The 25,659-nt window shown below is 43.5% G+C and overlaps 1 protein-coding gene across 1 annotated transcript in view; it reads right to left on the reverse strand.

Annotated features, from left to right (window-relative positions):
• The window catches only part of LOC126248436 (aminopeptidase N-like), a 467,552-nt gene extending 443,757 nt beyond the window's left edge, over window positions 1–23,795 (reverse strand). The window contains exon 1 of the mRNA XM_049949414.1: window positions 23,533–23,795. Within this exon, the coding sequence (XP_049805371.1) occupies window positions 23,533–23,543 (11 nt within the window). The 5' untranslated portion in view covers window positions 23,544–23,795. The remainder of the gene's footprint in view (window positions 1–23,532) is intronic.
• Between the last annotated feature and the right edge of the window lie 1,864 nt (window positions 23,796–25,659).

Raw genomic sequence — 25,659 nt, forward strand, 5'->3', positions numbered from 1 at the left:
AGTGGGAAGACATATGGCCCACCTTCCAGCACTTAAAGCACCGCATCGGGAGAGGGATATGTGTCTTTACATCACAGCGGTAGACCAACATCTTGACCTTCTCGGGTAATGTGTCACCCTCGAAGGCCAAGTTTAAGGCACCGGTGGCAACCTGATTATCCCTCGGATCCCACTGGATGCGCCGGACGGCGAAATGGACACCTCGCCGCTCTAAATTGGCTCGCAGCTTATCGTCAGACTGCAATAGAAGGTCTCTGTGAAATATGATACCCTGGACCATATTTAAGCTATTATGGGGAGTGATGGAAACAGAAACATCCCCCAGCTTGTCACAGGCGAGTAGTGTCCATGACTGGGCAGAGAGTGCTGTTTTGATCAAGACCGACACTGGCCGCATTTTGGACAAGCTCTCCATCTCGCCATACTTGTCCTCTAAATTCTCCACAGAAAACTGAGGTTTCATTTACAAGAAAGATTCCCCATCAACTCTCGTAGATACGAGGTACCGGGATGAATAAGCTTCGGTGCCATACTTAGGAGACGATTTGAGTCGTATTTCTTAGCATTGAAGTTAGACTTTGACCGCTTAGAGACTGCATGTGTTTGACCACCAGAAAGAGATGACGTACTACGCTTCATGGCGTGTCATCCGCCCTGATGCCACCCACTCCGACCAGGGGGCCTTCCCCACGGGCGGTACCCAGCCACAGCAAAGGCCACCTGGCAGGGTGGCCATTTCCGAGAGTCCCGATGCCCCAGGGTGATGGCCATCTACTCCTTGGCATACGTCGGGAGTTAACGACGCAGGCATCATCAGAGCGATCCCTGTGTGGTCAGGGGGTTACAATCAACAGGGTACATGGCGGCCCAAAAACAATGGACTGACTACTGTGCTGGATATCAGGCGCAAACGAGCTAAGAAGTCCATTATATTCGACAGCGCAGAAAGCGATACTGCACAGAGGATAGAGGAAAACGCACCCAGGAGGGTGACCTCGCCTAACAGCTGGATATTGAGCGGAAGTGCAGATCCACGTCGACGAAGGATGCGAAAGGTCTCAGCACATGATGGACACTATGCACCACGTAAAGCGCCCCACCCCAATTGGCTCGCTCTTCGAGAAAATTTAAAAAAATAGAGGTCAAACCCTGAAGGGGACTATTACATAAAGACCGAAACGTGAGACTCCTTTTAGTCGCCTCTTACGACAGGCAGGAATACCATGGGCCTATTCTAACTTCCGGACCCACAGGGTCGGACTTGCTGTCGGCAGCAAGTATGGTCAACGTGCGACTGGGCGCCGTTCCTAGTTGGAATGTTTTCCACGGGTGGTTAGAATGCAAATCCCATCCAGGTGGGTAAGAAAATGAAAGTATCATGTGCTGGACATGTAATTTACATGCTTCTTAATTCTCTAAAAATTAATTGAGAAATTTGTTAACTGATCTATGTAAAAATAACCCTCATAACCCTCTCCCCCTCCCCCCTCCTTCTGTCCCATCCACTTACCCTCGTATCTTTGCCTTGGCAGATCTGAGAACAGAGCACAATGATGTTCGAGATACAAGTGTTCCAGAACACATCACTGAACAATGTGTTCCGCAACAGACGACACTTACATGTTCTCGTATTGAACAAACATCATCAATTGGGACTGCAATGGGGACGAGATCGAGATTGGACCGTGGTTCAGTGGAAACGTGTCACCTGGTGGGATGAATCATTACTGGAGGTGTGGTTGGAATTCCCAATCCAACAACAACGAGGTCTACTATTACCTCTATCCTATGTGTGAGCTTCAGTGTGCATTGTCTCAGATTATGGATACTGCACCAGGTACCGTCGAAACCCGTACCTGCACCAGGGTCGAAACCCGTAGATCATGTTACAGAGCCTCAGACAGGATGCAAAGGAAACTCTCATATCTATTTTAATCAAATTTAGTTGACTGAGGACTTCCAGATTCGTGGACGGAGCCGATTTTAGAGCAACTTCTGAAACCAGCGAAGGACAGCACGTTGTTGCCCTCTCTAGCTGCAAAGGAAAGACGCTAGAATACATGGTCAACCGCCGTAGGACTTGCATCCTAGAATCGCGCCATCTACTTAGTCGCTCCCAATGTGGTTTTTGGAGGTATCGTCCAACCATCGACAACCTCGCCATGCTGTGGACGAAAATACAACGATCTTTCCATTGCCGACTGCACGTCACAGGTATCTCCTTCGATGTTAAGAGTGCTACGACACTTCTTGAAAGCATCACATCATCTGACAACTTCATAAATGGGACTTCCGAGGACGACAACCAATATTTATGCGGTCCCTCCTTTCCAAACGATTCTTTCGATACCGTATTGGTGATACTCTTTTCCGAGTGATTCGAGCGAGAGACTGATGTTCTTCAGGGCTCTGTTTTAAATGTGACTCTGTTGTCATCAATGGTATTACGCCCAAGGTAAGGTCCCTCGTTCGATGTTCATTCTCTGCGGACACCTTTTCCGTATTCTGCTCCTCCTCTACCTTGCAACGAGCACTCGTCAGTTGCAAATAACTATACAACGGTTGGAAGAGTGGGCAGATAGCATAGGACTTAAATTTTCCTCAGAGAAATGTGTTTGTGTTTGCTTCAATCGTTATAGTCCTTTCAACCTTCCTATTCTTAAAATAGGGGACGTTGTTTTCGATTTTAAATGGTCAGTGAGACTTCTGCGTCTCACATTTGATGAGCGGCTGACTTGGTTACCACATCTGAGGAATATTAAGGTCAGAGGTTTAAAAGCATTGAATATTTTAAAACACCTCAGCTACAGCTCATGAAAAGCAGACCGAATATTTCATATCTGCTCCAGTTTTACAAGATATTTTTGTGATCTCGCTTTGACTATGAATGCACGGTTCATGGCTCTGCTGGGCCATCTTTTCTTAACATCATCGATGCTGTTCACCATGAGCGAATTCGGTTTTCAACGTGAGCATACAGGACAAACCCGATTCCCAGCCTCTATGTCGATGCTGGTAAACACCGGCTCGTCATCCGGCATTGATGATGTATGTAGCCTATACTCTCCACCACACAGACCCCGCATTCCACGGCAGGACTTACTGGCTCTTAATGCGAATCATATCTCTGTGCTTCATCGAGGTTTGAGTCGTTCGCCAACCTGGTTGATACGGGGCCCAGAAATGTTTTAGATTTATCAGTGTAGAAAAATAATTTTATTCGAGTCTATTTTTTAAATCGATATTTTACAGAATTTTATCCGACCACTGTGACTGTGTGGCCCTTTTCATTAATGGGTATAAGAAGGGAAATTCCACCGGCTATATACGCATCTTCAAGGCACTGTAGTAGATGCAGTGTCTTTGTGTTATCAAATTCCTTATTTGCATCGAAATCCTAAGTGCCCGGGAGGCTATCCACTTCAGGTAACCAGCAGGAAAATATCTTCAGCTGATCCACGATAACCTTTTCCACAACAGGGGCAGGGGAAGGAGGTGTCATTCTGTTTGGTACCAGGGCACATGGGCATTAAGAACAATGATGCAGCAGATGAAACAGATGAAGCAGCTAAGAATACCTGTTTAGCTAACAAAATTTCTGCTGCCCCTGTAAATGCTGTTACTTCGCTGTTGAGGCAAAGGATCATGTGTCTGTGGGAGGAGGAGTGGTTAGGATTGAGAAAAAACAAGCTGTAGTCGGTGAAACCGAGGACACGACCGTGGCGTTCCTCCTTCCGGCAGCTGATGCGGGAGGATGTGCTTCTAACGCTCCTCCGGATAGGGCAATGTCCTCTGACGCATGGATTCCTCCTCCATGATAAGAATCCACCAGAGTATGGATTGCTTGTGGCGTACAGATATCTGTATACCAGATTTTAACGGAGTCATTTTGTACCAAGCAATGCGGGCTGCAAAACCAACTTACCAGGTGACCTGCCCTGTATTTTAGAAGGTGATGCATCTAATGTGGCCCATATTTTAAAGAGACTGTGATTTCGAATCTTCTAAATAGTATCTAAGGTAGAAGATCTTAATGTGTTTTTAGGATGACTGCTTTCTCTATTATTTTCCCATTGTCCAACCAGGCACAGTTCACTGTTAGACTATTTTATTTGTGTGTAGTTATGGTCTGTGTATTTTCATCACAGACTGCTTTGAAGCGTACGTTGTTTTGTGTTCTGTGTGAAAGTTTGAGTTATTCCCAGGATGGCTAAGGATTACATTTTATAATTTACCTGGTGGTGCATATTTTTCACAAAACTAAACCAAATTCTGTCCAATTAGTTGAGTAGGGGTGGTGATGGCCTCGCTGTTGAGAGCCCTTTACATATCACCACCATCAGATGAACCAGGTTTCTTATCACACCAGGTCGATCGGCGGATGCGCAGTCATCTAGGTGAATGGCTGCTCGAAACATGTTTCACACCACGTACGCAGGCCAGTGGGGGCTGTATTATGCTATGGGGGACATTCACCTGGCCTTCCATGGCATCTGCGTTAGTAATCGAAGACACCATGAAAGCTTTGGACTACGTGAACATTACTACGGACCACCTGCATCCCTCCATGCTTATTGTCTGCCTCGACGGCGATGACCTCTTCCAGAATGGTGTCACATGCCACAATGCCAGACTCGTGATACAGTGATTTGAAGAGCTTGGTAGTGAGCTCAAGTTGATGTACTGGCCACCAAATTTGCTTGAAGTACTTGAACAATAAAAATTGAAACCAAGCCCTGTACTGTAAGTCAAACAGCGTTTATTCAAAACGCGCTACCAGTTTCGAGGCGAAAAACGCTATCTTCAGGCCAACCAACAAATTCTAGTGCAACAGAGCCAAAATCAACAGGATTACGTAACTCCCGCTGCACTCGACTTTGTTGGTTGCACATGCTGGCGTAATAAGCTTAATATGTTTTATTGTTTTCATTTGAAGACTCGGTTGGTCTCTGCCATTGTGGTTCATACACTGATGGCAGATAATGCATGGAGTTTGAAGATGACGCTTTCTCGCGTCGAAACTGGTAGCATGTTGTGAATAAACGACGTTTGAATTACAGCAGAACTGTTGGTTTCAAGTTTCATAATTAAAGTACTTTATGTTCAGCTGCTGTTCAACTCTCCTCGATGGACTGATTACTGGAGACATTCGCTTGGTGTGAGGAGGAGGAGGAGGATATTGGTGTTTAACGTCCCGTCGACAATGAGGTCATTAGAGACGGAGCACAAGCTCGGATTAGGGAAGGATGGGAACGGAAGTCGGCCGTGCCCTTTCAAAGGAACCATCCCGGCATTTGCCTGGAGTGATCTAGGGAAATCACGGAAAACCTAAATCAGGATGGCCGGACGCGGGATTGAACCGTCGTCCTCCCGAATGCGAGTCCAGTGTGCTAACCACTGCGCCACCTCGCTCGCTCGCTTGATGTGAACGCAGTGGAAATCATCTTCGACCCTGTCCGGCTCCAACTCCGTGTCCACGAACGACCGGAGTGTAATTTACGAGAATTGCGGTATCTGTGCATAGACATCCGGTTCCACATACCTCCGAAAACCTACGGAGGACCTGTCGAAACCATACCACGCAGAATCGCTGCTGTATTGAATACCAAACGTGAACCACACGCTGTTAAGCAGTTGGCCACAATGTTTTTACTCATCGTTGAATTTGTGTTCTGTTGTGCTCGTTTTATAGTTATCCAACTTTAGGCTCTATCCAAGATTGTCGCAACAACGCTAACTGCCAAACGTCAAGCTCAAAAATATTTAAAAACTTGTAACCAGATTAACTCCTAAGTCGTGTTTGCACTTTCTGCGAAGAATATTAACAGAAATAAACACGTAATTGTTGAAACTTGATCTTTACGGTGTGTAACACATTATGTTTCCTAAATCCATATATATTATAACAGTGTATCTTTGTTTGTTCCAAATCTCCCTCTAAACCACTGGATCTATTTCATCCAAACTTGGTACAGATATCACTTTCTGTCTGGAGAGACACACTTTGGGAGTAAGAACTACCTGCCTCTCAAAGAGGTGGAAATGGCGACGAAGAAGAAGTGTACGAACTCATGACGCGCAAATAACCAGACTATATTCATCCAGTACTTGAGACCGGGAGTACTTGTGACTGTCAGTCAATTTTACGCATAAATTCAAACATTTACGAGAATTTTTCTCGGTGACACTTTCCACAAAATGATCAAAGAAAAAAAAGTTTATCTCTTACTAAGTTTTCGCTATTTGTGCAGTAAAACCTCCCTATCAGACGTGACATTTTAATTTATCGCTTATTTACTGATAACTCTATTCGCAACGCATTTCGCAGTGTCCACATACACCAGCGGATATACCTGAAAATTATACCATCGTATAACACATATTTCAGGAGATACGACGACATAAACTTTGAGCTGCCTGAAAACGAAACTGTAGGTCGAAATTCGCTAGAGATACATGTGAAATATATGTACAAATATGTGTGAAGTATCTTAAACATATGTGACATGTGCGTATGCGGCCAAAGCAAGGGGGAAAGAGCGCCCGCTGAACCCTTGGATAGATTTCAACGAATCCTGCTAAACATATTACTTACTATGCGGAAAGAAATACTGTGGGGGTAGGAACCAGCAGCCTCCTATTGGTGTGGGAGTGATAATGTGGAGAGAGAAGAGTGAGAGGAGATGGACTGACAGAGAGAGGGGGAAGGAGGAGATGGACAGAGAAAGAGGGGAAATGAACAGAAAGGAGGAGGAGCAGGAGAAGAACAGAGAGAAAGGTGGAGGAGTTGGACAGGGAGAGGGGAGGAGGAGGTGGACAGAGAGGGGATGGATGAAATGGACAGCGAAAGAGAAGAGGAGGAGACAGATGAAGAGAGGTGGGAGGCGGAGACGGACTGAGAGGAGGGTGGAGGGGATTGGCAGCGTGATTGGTTGCGAGAGGGTGAAGAAGAGGAGGAAGGAGGAGGAGGACCAAGAGAGAGAGGAGGCAGAGTGGAGAAGATGAGATTAACTTACTGGGGGAGAAGAGCAGCTGCACAGAGAGAAGGGAGGAGGGCAGATAGACAGATAGAGGGGCATGAGAACATAGATACAGAGTGAGACTGGAGGAGGTTAACAGTAAGAGGTGGGAGGAGGAGATGGACAGCGAGTGGAGAAAGGAGGAAATTGACTGAAACAAGATTTGAGTAGATACATGCCCAGGCAACACCGGGTATTCAGTTAGTACGATAGAAATACTGATAAACAATGTTTTGTTGTCATAATAAAAAAAATAGCTGAGATAGTGAAATGAGTAGGACATTCTATTCATCTTCTGGAGGAAGGTGTTCTGATATGTATTAATCAATATACATTTAGGTTTTCGTAGTATAGAGGATCTCTAAACAAATTTCAGAATGCTAGGCAAACTTGATTACTCCACCACCAAATATGTTCCTTAACGATTAGGTGAAATCCCTCCAGGATAGTTCCAAGATAATTACTTCCCCTGACCATGTCAGACTGAGCTAATGCTCTGTCGCTAATCACCTCGTGGCTAGCTGAATATGAAACCCTAACAACAAGGTTAATGAATCGTACACTCTAGATGGCGTGTGACAATGATGATGAATAGAAATGAGTCACCAAATGGGCAAGGGTTAACAACAAGGAAGTAATCGTATTGGGCAAGACTGCTTCAGTCTTGTTTCTGGACGTCAGTACAGTTTAACAGTAACACAGCAATGTGCGTAGGATTGTTCATCTGTGAAGCATGTTGTTAACGTCGTCATCGAAACGCATTTGCAAACACCTCGACGATTTACATTCCATGACTGCAGACCTAATTAGAAAGGAGGCACTACGCCGTACCTAAACATGGTTGGAGCGCTGATTCAATTTCAAATTTCACTTACAGTCGTGTCGGGGAATCACTTGAAAACTTAACAAAAACACAGTACTGGGAATTGATCCGAATAGTCCAGTACGCTGTGTTTCAGCGGATAGGATCATTTATTCACGTATCCACCACACTCAGGAACATGTGCACTGTCAGTACAAAAATAACTCTAATTATATATATTTTGCAAGGCATTGTTTTACCGCTCTTAGTTTAATCTCAAATGTGAAAAGTTCAAAATTTCGGGACGTGTACAGAGCAACGTGGGATGAAGACTGCAAACGTTGCTTAGCACTGTGTTGCTTAGCAGGCTATTTGAACTGTGTGTGTGTGAGAGAGAGAGAGAGAGAGAGAGAGAGAGAGAGAGAGAGAGAGAGAGAGGGGAGGGGGAAGAGAGGGGGGAGAAAGAGAGAGTGGGAGATGGGGAGGAGTGGAAGGTTTTTTGTAACGATTCGACCGCCTGATTATGTCATCGACATGGCGATTACGCTGGTCAGCAGTGGTTTTTGTACAAAAAAAGTAAATACGAATATTAAACTTAGTTCCAGATCGTAATGTGACATAAAATGTGAAATGAGAAAATGTCCTTCACGTCAGGGTTAAGTATCACAGCAGTTGTAAGATTTACTATATACTTATTAATTGCTTTGTGTTCGAAAGCAGTGTGGAAAAAATAAGTTCAGTGTCATTTTTGTCCTTGAGTTTAATGTGAACCATTGTTTAAATATAGCATTGTAGTGAAGGTGTAGTTTTAATGAAAGAATTAAACGTTCCATGTAGTGCTACAGAGTGTTCCTTGTTCACAGACGTTTTCAAGACAAGTCTGAAAGACGTACTATTAAATAATGACAATAAGGTCCCATCTGTACCTGTAGGCTACTCTTTGAAGAGAATTACGTTAATTTATCAGAGACACTTGACGCTATTAACTGTAAAGAAGGCAACTCGATAATACATGGTTATCTTACGCTGAGGTGACAAGTCGTGGGATAGCGATATTCACATACACAGATGGCTGCAGTATTGCGTACACAAGGCATAAAGGGGCAGTGCATTAGCGGATCTGTCATTGGTACTCAGGTGATTCATGAGAAAAGGGTTCCGTCGTGATTATGATCGCACGACGGGAATTAACAGACTCTGAACGCAGAATGGTAGGTGGAGCTACACTTATGAGACATTCCATTTCGGAAATCGTTAGGGGGTTCAGCATTTCGAGATTCACAGTGTGAAGAGTATGGCGAGAATACAAAATTCTAGGCATTACCTCTCACCACGGAAAACGCAGTGCCTGACGTCCTCCATTTGACGACCGAGAGCAGCAGCGCTTGTGTAGAGTTGTCAGTGCTAACATACAAGCAACACTGCGTGAAATGACCCCAGATATCAATGTGGAACGTATGAAGAACGTTGCGGCGAAACCTGGCGATAATTGGCAATGGCAGCAGACGACTGACGCGAGTGCCGCCTATGCTAACAGGACGACATCGCCTGCAGCACCTCTCCCGGACTCGTGATCGTACCGATTGGACCCTAGCCGACTGGAAAACCGTGGCCTGGTCAGAAGAGTCCCGATTTCAGTTGGTAAGAGATGATAGTAGGGTTCGACTGTGCCGCAGATACCACGAAGCCATGAATCACAGTTGTCAACAAAGCACTGTGAAAACTGGTGTTGACTGTGTTTACATTAAAGGGACTGATCCTCTGGTACAACTGAACCTGATCATTGATTGGAAATTGTTAAGTTAAGCTACTTGGAGACCATTTGCAGCCATTCATGGACTTCATGTTCCCAAACAACGACGTCATGTCACCGAGCCACAATCGTTCTAGACTGGTCTGAAGAACATTCTGGACAATTCGACCGAATGATTTGGGCATCCAGATTACCAGACATGAATCCCATCGAATATTCATGGAACATCATCGAGAGGCCCATTCGTGCACAAAATCCTGCAACGACAGTACTTCCGTAATTATGGTGGACGGCTATAGAGGCAGCATGGCTCAATATTTCTGCAGGGGGCGTCCAACGACTTATTGAGTCCATGCCATATTCAGCTGATGCGCTACGCCAGCCAAAAGAACGTCCGACACGATATTAGGACGTATCCTATGACTTTCGTCACATCAGTGTAAGGTATGAAGTTTACTCGCTAGTCTACAGAGTGGTTTCACAAAGTATTATTTCCTTTGTCTTTGGGACGGCCGTGCAAAAGTCAAATATTATACAGTTAAACAGAGGTCACCACGAGAAGAATTGGCTCCGAGGAAAGACTGTATGAAGTATGTATCTCTGATGGAGTCTCAAAATGTTCCCCTTCCCCTGCTACATGTAAAGCTCGGACTTACCAAGAATTTCGCAAAGGGGATGTACTAAAGTAGTAACGGTTTCATACATTACGTTGAGTTCAAAAATGGTTCAAATGGCTCTGAGCACTATGGGACTTAATTGCTGTGGTCATCAGTCCCCTAGAACTTAGAACTACTTAAACCTAACTAACCTAAGGACATTACACACATCCATGCCCGAGGCGGGATTCGAACCTGCGACCGTAGGTAGCTACGTTAAGTGTTCCCTGAACTAAGTAATGCAAAACTGGAATCAAGGGATTTTTATAGGGCCACATATTAGGAAAATAATGCCTGAGAAGAACTTTGAAGATAATTAGGTCAGAGCTTGCAGCATGGTGTCTTTTATGGATGTCGTTGAAGGATCCCTAGGGAATACGAGAGTAGAAATCAGTGACGTATGAGTGGGAAATCTTAGAGAACTATAAACATCTTGGATGCAGAATATCTCGAAAAACGCACTTCCTTCACTCTCTTTGAGATTTCTTCCCCGGCAATTTGGCAGCAGTTAGTGACTAGCATGGGGAGAGGTTCTATCAGGAAATGTTGTGGAGGGAAAGCTGTTATAGAGGAAGCTGGAACTATACTTTGTTAAGTGGTTACTGCGGTTTTTGAAGCGTGAAGTGTCTACATCGCACACAAGGAAGTTGTCATCAAAGGTCTCAACCACCAACATCATCATCATACACGAAAAATGTGTTAAATGTTTGATTGTAAAAATCTACGTTAGGCCTAAGTCAATACAGTAATGTAGTTTTATGACAATAAGTATGTTATAATTATAGTTCCTGCTTCAATTTTTTTCAAAGAGCACTGTAGTCTCTGCTTTTACACATAGGTATTTTAAAACCACCATAACTACAAATTAGAGGGTGATCGCGAAAAATTAATTGGATTTTCAGAATCAGCAGGTCAGTGACGTTTTATCCCTATACCAGAAAATATGTTGACCAGTATCATATTCCACTAAAGTTATTTACTTGTCATTAGCTCGCTAATGATTATCGTAACAAAAAAATAAATTAAAAAATAAAGTTACAGAACTGGTATCTGTAACCCATTAATCATCTTGCTGTGATAATATTCACCCCCCTTTCATTTCACTGTTTCATTTGAAAAACTTCTGTGTTATCTGTGTGTTGCCGTGTCAACTGTCTGCACATGTTGTGATGTCAAACTTCCATTAATGCAAGCAACGTAAAATTGTACGTAGTTACTTGTAGATCTGTTAATCTTCTCTTCAGGTGTCTCAGTACACACTTATAAGTGACGGGCTACGCCACAGAAACGCTGATAAGTAAAGAGATTCAAAAAGGCGTTTGATATGAGGGAAAAGAAACTAAAAAAAGTAATTGAAAACAAGTCTGGCACCCGCCCGCGTTTCGGTCACTGCAAGCAGAGGGACGGATGAAAAGAAGCGAAATGAAGCGTTTATAAGGAACCTTTAAAGCTGTCGTGTTGTCTAACTACGGAGAAAAATTTAGACGCTTGTTTAACTCTTTTTTACTCTCGGAAATATTACAACTCTCTGAACTGTTTTAAGTAATTACACTAAGGATGGAAGCGATGTGCACCATTTTGCTACCGGATTTTACGAACATAGCCGCCATGTTATGAGGGGTAGTGAAATGAAAACCAGACAAATAGAAAAAAGTAAGTAAACTGTTCATTATTTCAAAAGTAATCACCATAACAATTAATACATTTGACCCACTGTTAGACAAGAGGGTCAACGCCTTCATGAAAAAATATTTACTGCTGACTACGGAACCATGAGTGTGCTCAGGCATGCACCTCTTCGTCCGAAGCAAATCTGAGGCCAGAAATTTCTTTCTTCAGAGCTCCAAAGATTTGGAAATAGCATGGGGAGAGATTGGGACTGTATGGAAGATGTGTAAGGGCTTCCCAGCGAAACTTCTGCAGCGTAGATGAAACTAGCTGCCAAAAAAATTCTCGCACATATGTTTACAAGTTTATTTTGACTACGCATCAGAGCCCTTACACATAATCGTGTGGCGGGTACTCTTAAAGGAGAACAGTAAGGGAACCTTCTGTACGATCATGAGCATCCGTTTTACCTCAGAAGCATCTAGCGGGAGATTTGAATCTTCGGCAACACAATGCAGTACCCCATCGCTCCGGAGTTGTGTAATAATAGTTTGGGGAGCATTTAAATGGCATGTGGATGGTTGGTTGACCTAAGTCAGCTCCCCTCAGTCCTACTGAGAACATTCGACACACCATGGCGTGCGATTTGCACACAATTCATTTTATTTCGATCTATCTTAGGAAGCTGTAGGCAACTGCTGAGCAGTCGTACATAAAGAAGGTTTCGGTGTCTCGTGGAGCACATACGACGACCACAGCTGCCGTCATCAGGGCGGGAGGGGGATCTGAACGCTACTAGGTAGGTATCTCTAGTTCGACTACTTACTGGTGTCGGTATCCATGAGTTTACCGTGCTGTGTGACTGGTTCTCACCCAAACGATTAAATTTCCACACATAAAAAAATGTTGCACAGAATTTAGCAAAGTTGTATGTTAATCCGATATATGCCACAGCGTTTCGATGGAACGAGATAGTGCGAATGTTTGGATGGAGACACTGCGTTTCGTTTGCATTTTCACATCGCTCTTCACGCCAGACACGTCACTTAGTTAATTACAGTTCTCTACATATACACGAGGCCCAAATCTAAGTGCTTCAGTACATGGCCCAAACACCCATCAAAATGGGTCCCATTGTAATGCTTAGAATACATGACGTGGATGTATATAAGTCAAGACAGTCGCCTAATTAGAAAATGAGCGTATGCGGCAGATGCGGGAATCCCTCATTGCCGTCCTGGGCAAGGTCCTGGTGGCAGATGAATTATCGTTGGCTTCCTCTGACCTGTTGTGAAGTGGTGTGTATCTTTATCTTGCGGATAAGGTATTAGTGCTTGTTCAGTGTACAGTTGGGGTTTTGTTGTTATGTGTGAATATAAAGGGGTCGGTTAAACCCAGTGACGGACGACAACCTACTACTCTCGAGGAGGAAATTGTTCGCCGAGCTGAACAACGGACGGATGACCAACAGTTCCCCAAACCCTAACGCAATGAAACAAAGCGGGGAGATTTGGAACTTAGCCCAGGACTTAAATAAGGAACTGCACGCCACCACCTCCCCTTTCCATACCGGCCAAATACTAGCTGTGGAAATTTCTTCCACCACCAGGATTCGAACCTGCTACCTCCGAGCCGAACGCCACTGCGTGGGAGTGCGTTACCGATCTTGGCTACGGACGCTGTTAGAGGTACATATCTGTTAAACAGAGGGTGGTCAGAAAAGCTTGTACGGGTGTTGTAGGGTAGTTTGTGTTTATAAATAAATGTTAAGAAAAAAAATCGATACCTTGCTCCGTTTGCGATTTAATTAGATTGAAGTTAGCCCCCAGGCAGTTGCGCGCACACATTCAAGCAGTCCGCCAGAGACGGTGTCGTCATAGGTGATTTTCATTGGAAGAATCGAATTCGAGCCGAAGGATCAGTAGTCTCGTGCGCTATCGTTTACACTGAGAGAACTACTGACTAATTACATCTGGCGGGAGGCTTGAATTTGCGCGGGCAACGGCCAGGTTGGCTAACTTCAATGCTAATTAATTCGAAAACGACGCAATGTATTGAATTTTTTTCTTAACAATTATTTCTCAGGACAACCTACCTTGCAGCACCCTTACAAGCTTTACAGACTGTTTGCAACCACCCTGTATAATATCAAGATACAGATATATTTAGTAGCAATATATGACGTTTGTACCTCAAGAACAGACTACTGAAATAGCTGTTGACGTTTCACTAAGGAATTCTGCATAACTGAAGACAAACTGTAGATATGTTTTACCGGATATGATAATTTGAGAAAAATCGCAAATCGTATGTTTTGTGAAGACAGAATTGACCAAACGGGAAAGTATTTCAGACATGTCCATTTCGAAACCGGAATGCTGACAGTGGAACACCGGAAAAGGAAGTAACGTCCTACGCGCCTACACAGATATGGCTTAGCGGCAGAATCTCAAAGGCTCTTTGTGAAGCGGAACCATGCTACTAGTCACAGTGTCATTCTTACGAAAAGTTAATTTTATTGTTTAGAAGAACTATACAACAGTCTCTTCCATGAAACGGGAACAATGTAATAATGAAACTTACATCAAAGATTTATCATTGATTTGATGTATACTAAAGGACTTAAGTGCAGATGTAGAGCTTGGAAAACCATAATTACCATTTCAACGTTGCTATCCACAGGACTGATTAAAATTGGGAATAAAAGCGAAAATGGCATTGGAAACGGAAACGAGTAAACATGTTGTACAGAGGAGACAAGCTTTCATTGTAGAAATTTGTATTATCTAAATCTCGCAATTTGTCTTAAAGTGAATTGAAAATATGCTAACGATATGATTTAATTTCGTGTCGTTTAAATTTTTAATTTCTAGAAACCTATTTACTGTTCGCATTATGCTGCACAGGAGATCTATCGACAAAACGCATTGTACAGCCGTGTCTGGAAACGGGTCTGGTATGTTGCTTGGCGGGATGCTGGCGGCGAAACCAATTCTGAGCTTATTTAACGGAATACCCGACTATTAAATTTGCGTCTAGCCAGCCAGTGTGGCCCAGCGGTTCTAGGCGCTTCAGTTTCGAACCGCGCGACCGCTACGGTCGCAGGTTCGAATCCTGCCTCGAGCATGGATGTGTGTGATGTCCTTAGGTTAGTTAGGTTTAAGTAGTTCTAAGTTCTAGGGGACTGATGACCTCAGATGTTAAGTCCCATAGTGCTCAGAGCCATTTGAACCTTTGTGTCTACATCTACCCCCTGTAAGTCATCTTACGCTGTGTAGTGAGGTGCTTCGCGTTGTACTGTTAATGCCCTTTTTCCCTGTTGCATTCATGAATGGTACACAAGAAGTAAGACTGTATAACTGTCGATTTTCTCTTATTTTACCTTTCTACGAGATATATGTGGAATACTTATGACTGACGTTCACGGAATTTTACCATAAAACTTTTCTGTTGCGCACAACGTCTCTCTCGAATCGTCTAACGCTGGAGTTGGACAAGGTTCGGTAGCGCTCTCGCGCTTATTATACGAAAGCTTTACGAACTGTGCTGCTCTTATTTGCATCTTCTATACACAGTCTGATCAAAAGTATCCGGACACCCGTACGTAATGCAGAATTGACCAGTGCATTTCACGAGAGAAGAAACCGCCAGTATCAAAGTAGGCAAGGAGTATTATGCTCTCAGTGGAAAAGAAGTAACAGCAGAATGGGATGGTCAGAAGAGCTCAGTGACTTCGAACGAGGGCTTGGCATTAGGTGTCAGTGGAGTAACAGATCCATCAGGGACATTTCAGCCATTATAAGGCTGCCAAAGCCGCCTACTGGTGATGTATTTTTGGGGTTGAAACGCGAAGGAACAGCCACAGCTAAACCAAGACCAGGTAGACCTTAAGCACTGGAACCGTCGAGCGTTGCGGAGGGTAGTTGGAAAAATCGAATTAAATCAGCGGAAGGAAGCACTCATGAGTTCAGAATTACTACCAGTAGTCCCGCTAGCCCAATGAGTTAAAAAAGAATGTGGCACAGTGGTCGGGCAGCTCCTCGTAAGCAACACTCAGTGCTAAATGACGTTTGGGGTGGTGTAAATCGCGATGGCACTGGACAGTGGATGGCTGGAAACGACTGATCAGGAGTGATGAATCACGCTGGCCTCTGTGGCAATCCGATGCAAAGGTTTGGGTTTGGCGAACACTTTTACAACGTTACCTGCCCTCATGAGTAGTACTAACATGAAGTACGGAGGAGGTAGTTTTTCGTGGTTAGGATGTGGTCCCTTAATTGCCTTTAATAAAACTCTAAATGCGCAAGAATGTGAAAACATTTTACAGCATTGTGTACTGTGTACAATAGTGGAACAGTTCGGAGACTCGACTAATTGTATCAGCATGACAATGCATCCTGTCATAAAGCATCATCTGTGAGGCAATCATTTGTGGACCACAACGTTCCTGGAATAGACTGGCCTATTCAGAGTCCCGACCTGAACCCAATGCAGCACCTCTGGGATAAGCCAGAACGGAAATTTCGCTTCACACCCGAGCTTCCAACATCATTACCTCCTCTGGTTTCGGCTCTTGAGAAAGAATGGGCTGCCATTCCTCCACAGATATTCTGTCTGGTACCTCATTGAAAGTGTCTGTAGCATAGTTCAAGCTGCCATAAAGGCGAATGACACACACACACCCCATATTAATGTCCATTATAGATGTCTGGGTACTTTTTATCAGATAGTGATTCTTGAGCCTTTCTGATATACGGGGTGTTCAAAAAGTCTCTCCGCAGTGCCGTATGGTTGTTAGCCGCGCGTGCCGTATGCCGCTGTGAATATACCGAAATAAAACTCAGTGAAATACAAGGTATTAACTTACTGAATATTCATTTTTACTTACAAATTTTCACATTAAATGTTGAAATTGTCGCCCCCCCCCCACCCCCTGTTGTTGAAATCACAATTTAATTCGTCTGATCATACGGCACGGGCGGATAACAATCATACGGCACTGCGGAGAGATTTTTTGAACACCCTGTATATCTCCAGTTGAAAAGTTATCAAGGGTAGTCTGAAGAAGGGTATTGTAATATATATCTTTCGTAGATGATTTCCATTCCCAGCAAACATCGGCCTGGCATCTGATTTTGCTACAACTAGTTCTATGTGGTGGTTTCGCTTTGATCACTTTGTACGCGTAATCGTGGACAATTCACGACAGTGAATGTTTCCAGTGTCTGTTCGGCAATCGTGCAGTTGCATAGTAACAAGTATTTCAGCAAATTTGGCTTGGTTCAAATGGCTCTGAGCACTATGGGACTTAACTGCTGAGGTCATCAGTCCCCTAGGACTTCGAACTACTTAAACCTAACTAACCTAAGGACATCACCAACATCCATGCCCGAGGCAGGATTCGAACCTGCGACCGTAGCGGTCGCGCGGCTCCAGACTGTAGTGTCTAGAACCGCTCGGCCACTCCGGCCGGCCCAGTAAGTTTATCGGTACTTACAAGGGAACCTCCCCACCGCACCCCCCTCAGATTTAGTTATAAGCTGGCACAGGGATAGGCCATGAAAAACTGAACACAGATCAATCGAGAAAACAGGAAGAAGTTGTGTGGAACTATGAAAAAAATAAGCAAAATATACAAACTGAGTAGTCCATGCGCAAGGTATGCAATATAAAGGACAGCGTCGGCTTACGAGCGCCGTAGTCCCGTGGTTAGCGTGAGCAATTGCGGATCGAGAGGTCCTTGGTTCAAATCTTCTCTCGAGTGAAAAGTTTAATTTTTTATTTTCAGACAATTATCAAAGTTCAGGCACTCACACATAATAAACTTCGCTCTCGAAAATTCCAGGACATGTTCAGATTTGCTTGGAAATATGCAGGATTTGACGGTCTACACACGGAAACATTTGAAAACGTAAAAAATATATGTTTTGACAGAGCACAGGGAAAACTGCGAAACTGTTGCATTCATTTGTTGCAGTTTATGTGACAAACTCTTATGTTTTCATCACTTTTTTGGGAGTGATTATCACATCCACAAGAAAACCTAAATCAGGCAAGGTAGAAGAATCTTTTTACCCATTCGCCAAGTGTGCAAGTTAGGTTGGTTGGTCGGTTTTTGAGGGAAGAGACCAAACAGCGAGGTCATCGGTTTCATCGGATTAGGGAAGGAAGTCGGCCGTGCCCTGTCAGAGGAACCATCCCGGCATTTGACTGGAGCGATTTAGAGAAATCACGGAAAACCTAAATCAGGATGGCCGGACGCGGGAACAAGTTAGGTGGGTCGACAACATATTCCTGTCATGTAACGCACATGCCGTCACCAGTGTCGTATAGAATATATCAGACGTGTTTTCCTGTAGAGGAATCGGTTGACCTATGAACTTGCGATCAAATGTTTTCGGTTTCTATTGGAGAGGCACGTCCTTTCGTCTACTAATCGCACGGTTTTGCGGTGCGGTCGCAAAGCACAGACACTAAACTTATTACAGTGAACAGAGACGTCAATGAATGAACGGATCAGATCGTAACTTTGCGAAAATAAAGAAAGTAAAATTTCACTCCAGGGAGGACTCGAACCAAGGACCTCTCGTTCCGCAGTTGCTCACTCTAACCACGGGACTACGGCACTCCTCATCTTCCATTGTCCTTGATGTTTCCTATCTTGCACATGGACTACTCAGTTTGTACATTTTGCTTATTTTTTCATACTTCCACACAACTTCTTCCTGTTTTCTCGATTGATCTGTGTTCAGTTATTCAAGGCCTATCCACTGTGTCAATTTATAACTAAATCTGAGGGGGGTGCGATGGGGAGGTTCCCTTGTTAGTTACGTCTGCTTGTGTTGAATACCAGCTGTAAGCCGTTGCTCGAAGTTTTGATCCTCTGCAAGTCTTCCTTCATGTAACGAAAATTTTTCTGGCGTTGTTACTTCCGTATTTACAAAAGCCTAATCCGCAAATCCGCGATCCATTTCGTGGATATTCAGCATTGTTAACCAGATGAATTCTATGTATAGTGATCAGTAATTGCGCGCAAAACTCCTTGAGGTACGCTGTAAGGTACTTTCAAATCTGACGATGTCTTCCCGTTAAGAAGTACATGGTGAGACCTTTCGTAAGTCATGTTTCATCATAGAAGTTTCAAAAATGTGATTATATAGGATCATAAAGAGTATTCCATAATTATATAACAGATTTGCGTCAGAAATGTAGATCTGCAGTTTTGTGCATTTGTCACGTGGTCCTTCTTGACGACGGGATCGAACTGCGCCGTTCCCCAATCGCTAGAACGCTTCGTTGCTTCAGTAATCTACAATAAGCATGTTCCAGAACGTCATTCGCATAATCAATTCAGAGCTTTTATTAGATTTCGCACTAAGTTATCTTCGCGCTCATTTTGGCTTCGGTCAGCTTTGGCTTCGTCAAAAACGCTCTGATTTCTGATGAAGCTCTCTCTGCTTTCGTAGCAACTTTCTAATTCAACTACTGACAACTCCAGGAGTTTTCTATCCCTCACAAGCTTGCGCGGCACATACATGTCTGAAGCATGTTGTAAAACAGTGTTGAATCTTGTGCATTAATATCACACATTTCCGTCTAAGAGATGAACGTTTGCTGATGACTGTTCAGACAACTTACGAGTATAATCCATTTCTTGTCGCCCTTGTTAACCGTAAGTATTTTCCTAATGTTCTTCAGATTCGTTCTGGCATCCGAAGTAAATGATAGTGTAACAGCCAGTCACTGACTACACCGTACGCACCACTCACACCTTAAAAGGACTTGCGGAGTACAGATGTAAATTTAAATTGAAAAGTTCGGGTCTGCTTGTGATCAGGAGATCAAAGGTTGCATTCTCAGGAGGAGGAGGAGATTAGTGTTTAACGTCCCGTCGACAACGAGGTCATTAGAGACGGAGCGCAAGCTCGGGTGAGGGAAGGATGGGGAAGGAAATCGGCCGTGCCCTTTCAAAGGAACCATCCCGGCATTTGCCTGAAGCGATTTAGGGAAATCACGGAAAACCTAAATCAGGATGGCCGGAGACGGGATTGAACCGTCGTCCTCCCGAATGCGATGCATTCTCAGGAGTCGCCTCTTTAACTACCTAGGATAATTTTTAGAAGAGATATCTAGAAAAATTTCACACGAATCCGTCTCCCCGGCACCTATTTTAATCACATGAGTCTCAGAGTTTCTAGCTTGGAAGCTGATGAGGGACGGTCAAGAAATTTATGCAAGATGATTCAATCTTCTGTGAAGCATTCTGTTGCTACAGCTGCTGATTTAGGTGGCCGATGAAGCATCTCAATTACGTTGTAGTATCAAATTTTGAGGCTTACTTTCACATAGTTTATTTCACACTCGGGATCTGTAGTATCCCGACGATACATTATCGAGTTCCTGACGGAAATAAATATGCCACTTCCACTTGCATCCAGCTTATTCTTACGACTTTTATACCAATCTGAATTTCCGATTTCGCTACAATTCATTTGCGGTTTTGGTCAGGTTTTCGTCCATAATACCGTTAGTAAGTGAGAGTAATTCTGGATCCTTACAGTGGACGTTCGTGCAGTTAACTAAAAAGCCACATCTGAACATCACGCGAATTTGGACGTTTTGGGAACCTTAAGCAATACCGTGAAAAAAGATCAAATTTTTCAAGTTAGATACAAGAAGCATTTTAGAATTCGAAAGCGCTCATTTCATGCCAAGACAGGACTAAAGTAAACTCTTTATGCATTAGCGTCTTCTAAATGGTGATTTTGACAGTTACAAATATTTCCACCTATAATGCACAGCCACTCATCTCAATGTCTAGGAAATCTTCATTTCAGATATGGATAATGTCCTGTAGATATTAGTACAAAAATGTTAAACACCACACGAGCTTTTGTCGTAGCAGCCTGTTTTAAGCAGGCCAGTAGCAACATTGTCGTGTTATACTTTGATACTCTAGCTGTCGAGTTTGAAATCTATTTCCGTTTTTAGTGTACACCTCCATTTTTCTATTGAGTGCCTGCTTGGGTTTCACGTGTGCACTTCAAAAAATGATCATTTCATCCCTTTGAAAAATATCATTTTCTCAAACACGTCTCAATTAAAAGGATAACGTCGAAGTTTCTTCAGTGGGGAAAAATCGTAGTATACTGTTGTCCTCACAAAGAGTGCACTCTGAAAACATAGGTTACTGTGATATTTTTGGTATTAATCGAAAGATACGCAACTTATCAAGAAAACTGTAAGATTTATTTATTTATTTATTTATTTGCGGTCAGTCCATATAATTTACGTGTATGACTTCCTGTTTTGAATATTTTACAATCTAATGAAACCAGACATATATTTTTTAACCTAATTCGCATTTGGTGATTTATATCCTCATTTACTCACACAGAAAGCAGTAGTTTGACATTTTTAATTACACGCGTTATAACTGAAAAATTTGATGTAAATGTATATCTGAATGTGAAAAATTTTATTGCGGCAACACTATCATGGCTCTCAATAGAAAAACAATATGTATGACTGGTTATTTTATTTACATTTTCGCTAGACATTTTGATCGTTTCATTTAAAATGTATGCAGCATAGGTTAATTTTTTTTTCTATATGCTGTTCTTGTGTATATGTACTGGCTGTGTGCAGAGAGCGAAAACAAAGTAGTTTTACAATGTGGATCTGAACATTTACAATTATTCGTTTGCTTGTATTGAATAGCCAATGCATATATAAATTCCTTTCAGTCGTCACTAGATGCTTTATAGAACGACAACCCCAACTGCGGGCTTCAATTTTACATGATTACGGACAGAATTCCGAAAAGCAGCCAGAAACTACTGGAAGATGTAGAAAGCTCCCGTGACTACACAGAGAACGGGAAAACCTGGATAATAACCCAAATACACATGTTTTTACCGAAAACTGTTGTTTCCTGTATTTAAAAATCATGTCATATTTGGAAGCCCATTATATGACTCTGTGGAAACTGACAACTTATTACAGTATTACACTTAAAACACAATGATTTCTTCGGTTCAGTTACTTTCAGTTCAATATCGAGAAAGAGCATAAATTTTTTTCTGTTTCTGTACTTCATTTACATGTAATAACTCAAACATATTTCAGTGCCTCGGTGATCGCGATAACAGGTTCTTCCATCACTTCGTCTTAACTCTCTTCCTCTAAAGAACATTCACTTTTTCCCTTTATTCGCGTTACTTAGCGGCCTAAATTTCGGCTCATAGGCGTCACTATTTAACCACTCGCGGATTTTTTCGTTATCTACGTCTTCTCAAGCAGGAGTTTGTATTCCATACGAAAATATTCGTTATAATAAGAGAACACTTCAGCGTTGGTTTTTTTTATTTTCCCAGATACCTCTGGTCTACGCACGGATAATCCGAAAACAAGATAATAAGCACACGGGCAATCGGGAATTTGTTATGTTTATATTACTATTTACGCACCAGAGTAACTCAATTTTCCGTTCAGTATACGGAAACTGATTGTTTTCTCTCCTAAAAGTGCCATAGGTTACCATCAAAAATCATAAAACAGAAGTCAATATGTATATTACATTAACTTAATCCAGATGATGGAAATAAAATTCTGTGGAATGCGTAGTGGAGAAATAAAGTGATTCGATAAAGATAATTGTATTTTTCAATCGCTAAAAGTTTCTTGCGCCGAATTTTCTTTCACGCCAACAAATTCAGAAAATGTGCTTGCAGGTAATACAATACTGCGCCCCCTGCAGACTGATAAGGACTGCACATTAGCAACTGACGCAGCGCCACACTAGCACCTATTATCGTAAGTATGATCCTTTGCGATATCGAGCGCAATTTATGATTGGATTGATGATTTCTCATTAGGCAGGGCGGTATGTTATCTTGGGTGGAGAGTCTCAACGTATGTAGAAATAACTTCAGGTGGAACCCTTGCTGTTAATGTTGTGTATTAAAGACCTAGCTGACAATATTAATAGAAACCTTAGACTATTTACAGATCATGCAATTATCTATAATGAAGTATTGTAAGCTATTCAGGTGTTCAGTCAGATATTGATAAAATTGAGAAGTGGTACAAGGATTGGGATCTTGCTTTAGATATTCACAAATGTAAAATTGTGCATTCCACAAAACTCAGAAACGTTTATCCAATGACTACAATATCAATGAATCACAATTAGAATCAGTCGACACGTATAAATATCTGGGTGCAACAGTTTGTAGGGATATAAAATGAAACGATCAAATAGACTCAGCTGCAGGTAAAGCATGCAGCAGACTTCGGTTCATTGGTAGGATAATATAAAAATTCAGACTAGAAAGGAGATTGTTTACAAAACAATCACGCGTGCCATCACAGGATATTGCTCAAATATGTGGGACTCATATCAAATAGAACTTACAGGGAGTATTAAAAGTTTACAAAGGATGGAAGCACGAGTTGTCACGAGTTTGTCCGGCTCGTGGGAAAGGGTGTCGCAGAAGCTGAAAAACCAGAACTGGCAGACGTTTGAAAATGGAACCGAACTATCCCGTGAAAGCCTACTAGGAATCTAGGAATATAGTAGCACATCCTACGTGTCGCTCGAGTAGGGTTCGCCACGACAAGGCTAGGCTAACTGCAGCGCTCCGTACGCTAATGGAGCGAGGAACACTGTCCGCCATGCAGTGCGGCACTCACCTCGGCGCCATGGTGTGTGGCTGGCGACGCAGTCCGGCGTGCGCGCCGCCGCCCTGGTATTTATCAGCGCGCAGCCGCGGCGTGACCTTTAACCCGCCGGCGGCGGCGCCCGGCACACACTGAGGGGACGCGGGCAGGCTTATCGGACCAGCTGGCTTCCAGCCGACGACCACGCTTCCTCTGCCGACTGCCGACTCCCGACTCCGCCCCACTGCCTTCTTGCCGAAGCACTCACGCGACACTTCGCTCCGATTCCGAGAACACGTGCCGCTCTAGACTGACGGGCTCCCACCGCACAACTGAGCGCTACACTGGTAGGCGTCATTGCCACTGCGCTACGCGAGGGATGGACTTCGTTCATCTGCGCCGACGTCGTAGCAGGGTGACACGTAATTAGTGGAAGACGCATTTGTAGCTATGCGACTGACTCAGCGCGAATCTACTGCGTTGTTTGTGCGTAATTTTCGTGCTAGCTGGCCAGTGCAGACTCAGATTCTCTAATTAACAGCAACCACACTTGTTTCCATCAACCGCAGAGCACTACATCTAGCGCTACGTGTAGATGGCTACTCTGTAAATCAGACATAAGTGCCTGGCACAATACTCTGTTATTCCACTCTCGAACAGCGCGCGGTAAAAACGAACACCTATACCTTTCCGTGCGAACTCTGATTTCCCTTATTTTATTATAATGATCGTCTCTCCCTACGTAGGTCGGCGACAGCAAAATATTTTCTCATTCGGAGGAGAAAGTGGCTGATCGAAATTTCGTGAGAAGATCCCGCCGCAATGAGAATCGCCTTTGTTTTAGTGATGTCCACCCCATATCCTGTGTCATGTCCCTGACACTCTCTCCCCTATTTCTCGATAATACAAAACATGCTGCCCTTGATGAAACGTTCTCGATGTTCTCCGTTAATCCTACCTGGCAAGAATCCCACACCGCGCAGTAATACTCCAGTAGAGGACGGACAAGCGTAGTGTAAGGGCAGCGTCACATTGCTACTAAACCATCGTAAATTTTACTACACTAAATTTCATTCAAGGGAAGTCATAATTAATAGGTTACGCTTAAGGTAGTTACATTTGTTAGGTCTCCTGTGCTATGTTGCATACAAACTAAGTCGTCGTGTGACTATGGCCTCCCATCGGGTAGACCGTTCGCCGGGTGCAAGTGTTTCAATTTGACGCTACTTCGGCGACTTGCGCGTCGATGGGTGTGAGATGATGATGATTAGGACAACACAACACCCAGTCCCTGAGCGGAGAAAATCTCCGACCCTGCTGGGAATCGAATACAAAAAAAAAAAAAAAAAAAAAAAAAAAAAAAAGGTTCAAATGGCTCTGAGCACTATGTGATTTAACATCTGAGGTCATCAGTCCCCTAGAACTTAGAACTATTTAAACCTAACTAACCTAAGGACATCACACACATCCATGCCCGAGGCAGGATTCGAACCTGCGACCGTAGCGGTCGCGCGTTTCCACACTGAAGCGCCTAAAACCGCTCGGCCACACCGGGCGGCAATCGAACCCAGGCCATTAGGATTGACATTATGTCGCGCTGACCACTCAGCTACCGGGGCTGGACACAAACTAAGTACAAAACGTCCTGTTTTATATACCGTCCAAAATGTTACTGGAAAAGAAGTCATAATTTATCTTATGAGCGGCGTTCAATAAGTAATGCAACACACTTTTTTTTCTCTGTCAGTTTCAGTTGAAAAAATATTGACTTTGTTGTGGAACATCTTGGAATATTCCCGCTTCAACTCCTATAGTTCCATGAAGTTCCGATAAGTGGAACCGCTGAATGTAGCCTTCAAAATGGCGCCTGTAACAGAGGTGCGTTCCAAGCAGAGAGCTGTCACTGAGTTAATTTTGGTGGAAAACCAGAGCATCACAAGTATTCATAGGCGCTTGCAGAATGTCTACGTAGACTTGGCAATGAATAAAAGCACGGTGAGTCGTGGGACGAGGCGTCTGTCATCACCGCAACAAGATCGCGCAGACCTATCGATCTCCCGCGTGCCGGCTGGTCGGACACAGCTGTGACTCCTACAGTGCGGACACTTTCATTAGCAGTGATCGACAGATCACACACCTCGTTGTTCAATTGGATGTCTC

Source organism: Schistocerca nitens, chromosome 3 (genome assembly GCF_023898315.1).
Source record: "Schistocerca nitens isolate TAMUIC-IGC-003100 chromosome 3, iqSchNite1.1, whole genome shotgun sequence".
Taxonomy (NCBI): domain Eukaryota; kingdom Metazoa; phylum Arthropoda; class Insecta; order Orthoptera; family Acrididae; genus Schistocerca; species Schistocerca nitens.